The sequence below is a fragment of the Triticum urartu genome, chromosome 7A, assembly GCF_056163025.1.
Source record: "Triticum urartu cultivar PI428250 chromosome 7A, HENAU_Tu73, whole genome shotgun sequence".
Taxonomy (NCBI): domain Eukaryota; kingdom Viridiplantae; phylum Streptophyta; class Magnoliopsida; order Poales; family Poaceae; genus Triticum; species Triticum urartu.
This window is the reverse complement of record NC_141879.1, coordinates 30,487,007-30,493,367: the sequence shown is the minus strand read 5'-3', so window position 1 is coordinate 30,493,367 and position 6,361 is coordinate 30,487,007. Positions and strand designations below refer to the sequence as shown.

The window sequence follows — 6,361 nt, the reverse complement described above, 5'->3', positions numbered from 1 at the left end:
GTCAGTTCCAAGGCTGTTGGCGCACCTTGACTTGCACAGACGACATGGTGGTGGTGGTGGTGGCGCCATTTTCCTAAAGCAATATGAGCAATGGATTAATGATCCACTTCACAGGAAATAAAAACAGTAGCATGTGATATTTTTGGTTCTTCTTCAATTATATTTTCATAGTGGAACCCAATCCCAAAAAGTAAACAACAAGCTCTCAATTAACTTACTAACACCTTCTATAATAGAACCAACAGCTAGCAGGCCAATGCCAAATCAGCCAACAAGACTCACAGACAACAAGTTTTCAATTAGCTTACTAACACCTTCTAGAATATCTCTAGATGAAGAGATTCTTCCGTGAGAAGCAATTTCAGGGGCACCTATCGCCAAAAAAACTATTTGTCCCCTACCAAAGGTATAATCCTAAGATCTGTAATAAGTTATCTACCAAATCAAGGTACCACCTACCAAGACACATTTCATCTAATTTGGCCCCTATTGCCTAAGATAACTGATTAAAAAACAAGTGGCAAATTTAATTGGGATTAACTTAGCACTTGCAAACTAAATACTTGTACCACCTACCAAAGCATTTCAACTAAATTGGCACCTACATTTTGCAAAAATAACTTATTACAGAAAAACAAAAGCATCTAGTTATCCATATGAAATTCATAAGCCCTCGCTGCATCTAGGTCGGGCAACCCTCAGGGGGTGTTGACGAGGAGGGGGGATGGCTTGGTGACCTCGGTCGGGGGTGCTGACGAGGGGAAGGTCGGTGACTTTCTTATGAGAGGGCGCGACGACAGCGGCCGGCGAGGGGATCAAGGGCAGTCGGCCAAAGGCGCCCGGCCAGAGCTCGCGGGCAGCGATAGAGTGGGCGGCGAGAGGGTGGAGGAGCAGCTAGCAGAGGGGCGGCGAGAGGGGGGAGCATTAGCTTCGGTGGTGGTGGCGGCGGCGCGCAGTGGCGGAGGAGAAACCCTAACCGCAGCTGCCGGCGTCGGGCGGAGGGGGATGACTGAGAGAGATGAGCATGTGGGGGGGCGGGCTGCATGTTTTGTTTTGCTGTAGCAGTAGCGTGGGTACAGGGAGCGCACTACTGCTAAGCCCAATATCAGTAGCGCTTTGTCCTGAAAAAACGCTACTACTAAGGCTAAGCATCTAAAAACATCAAAAATATAAATTGGTCATCATTGATCTTTTTGTGTAGAATCTAAATAGTCAACATGAATCCTCACCGTACCTGTATAGGCACAGGTGAAGATTCATATTGCAGCCACAAATCCTACACATACAGTTCGATGAAGACCAAGTGTTCGAGATAGTTTGAGAAGTAACATATTTAAGGTGGTAAACACCTTGTTCGCTTAGCAGTATGGGACTAAACTTAATTAGTTGCAAGAGGGGATGATACTTAGCAGCAGCGAGTTTTAAAGAAAAACGCCGCTACTAAGTACTTTAGCTGTAGTGCGTCCAGGAGAAAGGCGCTACTACTATATCTAACCTAAGGGCAACACCGTGGCAATTGTAGTAGTAGCGCTCATTTCACCTAGAGCGCTACTGCTACTGGGCTATTAGTAGTGCGGTTTTCTAGAGCCCGCTACTGCTAATTAGCAGTAGCGTTTGTTTTTAAACCTCACTGCTGCAAAGATTCTGTGTATAAGGTTTTGCCTAGTAGTGTCAATCTCGTTACCGGCAAGTCTCTTTACTTGTTTTGTAATGCATCATCCCGCAACTAACTCATTAGTTGCATTGCTTGCAAGGCTTATAGTGATGTGCATTACCGAGAGGGCCCAGAGATACCTCTCCGACAATAGGAGTGACAAATCCTAATCTCGATCTATGCCAACTCAACAAGTACCATCGGAGACACCTGTAGAGCACCTTTATAATCACCCAGTTACGTTGTGACGTTTGGTAGCACACAAAGTATTCCTCCAGTAATCGGGAGTTGCATAATCTCATAGTCATAGGAACATGTATAAGTCATGAAGAAGGCAATAGCAGTAAACTAAAATGATCAAGTGCTAAGCTAACGGAATGGGTCAAGTCAATCACATTATTATCTAATGATGTGACCCCGTTAATCAAATGACAACTAATGTCTATGGCTAGGAATCTTAACCATCTTTGATTCAACGAGCTAGTCAAGTAGAGGCATACTAGTGACACTCTGTTTGTCTATGTATTCACACATGTACTAAGTTTCCGGTTAATACAATTCTAGCATGAATAATAAACATTTATCATGTTATAAGGAAATAAATAATAACTTTATTATTGCCTCTAGGGCATTTTTCCTTCAGCACGATGTTCCTTGGATCTTCTGCAGCTAACCCATATATGGTGTTGAATGCTCTCCACTGGCTACCATCTATGAGGTGTCTCAGTTCGGATCATCTCCATCGTCGGGCTTCTTCCTCTTCGCGTGCCAGCGCATGAGCTTTGCTTCCTTAGGATCTATGAAATACCGCTGCATACGGGGAGTGATCATAAAGTACCATACAACTTTATGAGGAGCTTTCTTTCCTACCTTCTTGTATCGAGAAGCATTTCACACGGGACAGCTAGTTTTTTCCGTGTGCTCCCCCCAATAAATGATGCAATCGTTGATGCATGTGTGGTACCTAATGTGCGGAAAATCAAAAGGGCAAACGATTTTCTTGGCCTCCTCGACACTAGTAGGACACAGGTTCCCCGCGGGAAGAACTTTATTATGTAGATACTTCAAATGCTCATCGAGGCTTTTGTCAGTCCATTTGTTTTTGCCCTTCGTCTTTAGAAGTTCGAGCATGAAAATCAAGCAGGTCACCTTGGGATCGCAACCGTCATACAATGGAGTCTTTGAGTCTACTTCAAGTTGCGCCAGCTTGGCCTCCTCTCTAGAAGCAGCTCTCTCGCTAGTCGTACTCTTGCGAAGGAGGTCTCGAACATGAGGGTCATGCACGAATGCACTTAGTAGCGTCGAAGACTGCGGCATGACCGCCGCCTCTTCTCCGCCATGTCTGGACTCTTCTTCGTCGTGTCCGGAATCTTCTCCGCCGCCATCATTTCCGGACTCTTCCCCGTCGCCATGTCCGGCGCCATCTTCTTCGTGTCAATCGTTCATCTATTCGTCTAGCCCCATGTCGTTATTCCCTGCCATGTGGACGTCCTCCTCCTCATCATCATCTTCTTCACTTATCCACCGAGTATAGCCATCCACAAAACCATTCATCAGCAGGTGCGCCTTCAAAGTGGCACGACCAAAAGGGTCCAAAAGGTCTCCTTCTTTGCATCTTGCACATGGACATCTAATCATAGTCCGATTATTCGCATACATGTCCATCACCACGGATTGCATGTATCGCTCCACGTTCCATCCACTCACCTTCATGACCGACTGCACGGTATGACAAGTAAAAGGTTAAAAACAAAATGCACGCATGCTACAAAGTCATATAAAAATTTGGCATGACCTTGCCTAAAAATAGGACATACCGAGTTTGCTCGAAATTCACCGAAACGGAAATAAATCGACATTTCGGCAAAACATAAGCAACTCGGCAGCATGTCACTCGCATAAATCTCTCCATATCCCAAACACATATATTCTCATTCACACACATATTTTCATTCTTGAAATGAACAACTTTTTACTCACCTATATATATCTCCCGATAGAGACTGAGCACGGTTACATGAGGCCTTTCGCTACCGGTACGGATCGAAAATGGGGATGGCTAAATAGCTAGCTAGATCTATTAGTTGGGGATGAGAGATGACTCTAGCTAACTAATGGAGAGAGAGTTATGGTGGAGGGGGCATTAATGGGGAGAGAAGAGAGGTAGGAGGATGAGAGAGATGAGAGGCCATTTATGGAGGAGAGTTATGGTGGAGGGGGACATTAATGAGGAGAGAAGAGAGGTAGAAGGAAGAGATAAGAAGGGCAACAATGGTGGATAGAGGAGAGCAGAAAGGAGGGGGAGGAGGGGGAGGGGGAGGGGGTGAAAAGGTGGCACAAGCCGCAACTAGCAGTAGCGCTGCTTCCCAAAAAACGCTGCTGCTATGGTACATAGTAGTAGCACTTTCCAGGAAACGCGCTACTACTAAGTGGGGCCCATTAGCCGTAGTCGTGCTGTAAAATAAAGCGCTACTGCTAAAATCTTAGTAGTAGCGCTGTTTTCTGGACATCGCTGGTACTACAGCTAGCGTCGGTGGGAGCGTTGGGTCCCCTTTAGTAGTAGCGCTTTATCTGCTTCCAGCACTACTGCTAAAGGATTACTTGTAGCGCTGCCCCGGACGAGTGCTACTGCTACTTAGCAGCAGTGCTTCCTTTTAAAAAGTGCTATTGGTGAGCTCCTGTGTATAAGAATTTCCCTAGTAGTGTGTCGTATGACTTGGACCGGGTCTATTGGAAGTCATTTATATTGTACGTCGTGATTGAAACATTTGACCTTTAGTAATACAGGAATTGTTCCGCAAAAAAAGCCATCTGGTTGCATCATATACAACCAGTCCACAGATGGATCGCTGGAGTTTGCACATTTTGTTAGCACCTTTCGGATTGACAAAACCTTCTGGTTGCATCATATACAACTCTTCTTTAATAAATCCATTAAGGAATGCAGTTTTTATTTATCCATTTGCCAGATTTCATAAAATGCAGCAATTACTAACATGATTCGGACAGACTCAAGCATAGATACGAGTGAGAAACTCTCATCGTAGTCAACACCTTGAACTTGTCGAAAACCTTTTGCGACAATTCTAGATTTGTAGATAGTAACACTACTATCAGCGTCCGTCTTCCTCTTGAAGATCCATTTATTTTCTATGGCTTGCCGATCATCGGCAAAATCCATCAAAGTCCATACTTCGTTCTCATACATGGATTATATCTCAGATTTCATGGCCCAAACCATTTCGCGGAATCTGGGCTCATAATCGCTTCCTCATAGTTTGCAAGTTCGTCATGGTCTAGTAACATGACTTCCAGAACAGGATTACCGTACCACTCTGGTGCGGATCTCACTCTGGTTTACCTACGAGATTCAGTAGTAACTTGATCTGAAGTTACATGATCATCATCATTAGCTTCCTCACTAATTGGTGTAGTTGTCACAAGAACAGATTTCTGTGATGAACTACTTTCCAATAAGGGAGAAGGTACAATTACCTTATCAAGTTTTCTACTTTCCTCCCACTCACTTCTTTCGAGAGAAACTCCTTCTCCAGAAAGTTTCCGAATTTAGCAACAAAAGTCTTGCCTTCGGATCTGTGATAGAAGGTGTATCCAATAGTTTCCTTTGGATATCCTATGAAGACACATTTCTCCGATTTGGGTTCGAGCTTATCAGGTTGAAGCTTTTTCACATAAGCATCGCAACCCAAAACTTTCAGAAACGACAACTTTGGTTTCTTGCCAAACCACAGTTCATAAGGCGTCGTCTCAACGGATTTTGATGGTGCCCTTTTAACGTGAATGCAGCTGTCTTTAATGCATAACCCCAAAACGATAGTGGTAGATCGGTAAGAGACATCATAGATTGCACCATATCTAATAAGGTATGGTTATGACGTTCGGACACACCATTTACATTGTGGTGTTCCAGGTGGCATGAGTAGTGAAACTATTTCACATTGTTTTTAACTGAAGGCCAAACTCGTAACTCAAATACTCTTCTCTACGATCAGATCGTAGAAACTTTATTTTCTTGTTACGATGATTTTTCACTTCACTCTAAAATTCTTTGAACTTTTCAAATGTTTCAGACTTATGTTTCATCAAGTAGATATACTCATATCTGCTCAAATCATCTGTGAAGATCAGAAAATAATGATACCTGTCGCGAGCCTCAATATTCATCGGACCACATACATCAGTATGTATGATTTCCAACAAGTCTATTGCTCGCTCCATTGTTCCAAAGAACAGAGTCTTAGTCATCTTGCCCATGAGGCATGGTTCGCAAGCATCAACTGATTCATAATCAAGTGATTCCAAAAGCCCATCAGCATGGAGTTTCTTCATGCGCTTTACACCAATATGACCTAAACGGCAGTGCTACAAATAAGTTGCACTATCATTATTAACTTTGCATCTTTTGGTTTCAATATTATGATTATGTGTATCACTATGATCGAGATCCAACGAACTATTTTCATTGGGTGTGTAACCATATAAGGTTTTATTCATGTAAACAAAACAACAATTTATTCTCTTACTTAAATGAATAACCGTATTACAATAAACATGATCAAATCATATTCATGCTCAACGCAAACACCAAATAACACTTATTTAGGTTCAACACTAATCCCGAAATTATAGGGAGTGTGCGATGATGATCATATCAATCTTGGAACCACTTCCAACACACATCGTCAC

General features: G+C 43.2%; 1 protein-coding gene across 1 annotated transcript; it reads right to left on the bottom strand.

Moving 5' to 3' along the window:
* Nucleotides 1-2,377: 2,377 nt before the first annotated feature.
* LOC147957279 (uncharacterized) lies at nucleotides 2,378-3,513 on the bottom strand. The gene is given in 3 exon segments (XM_087531625.1): nucleotides 2,378-2,464; nucleotides 2,648-3,373; nucleotides 3,472-3,513. Coding segments are annotated over 3 exon segments (855 nt in total).
* Nucleotides 3,514-6,361: the final 2,848 nt, after the last annotated feature.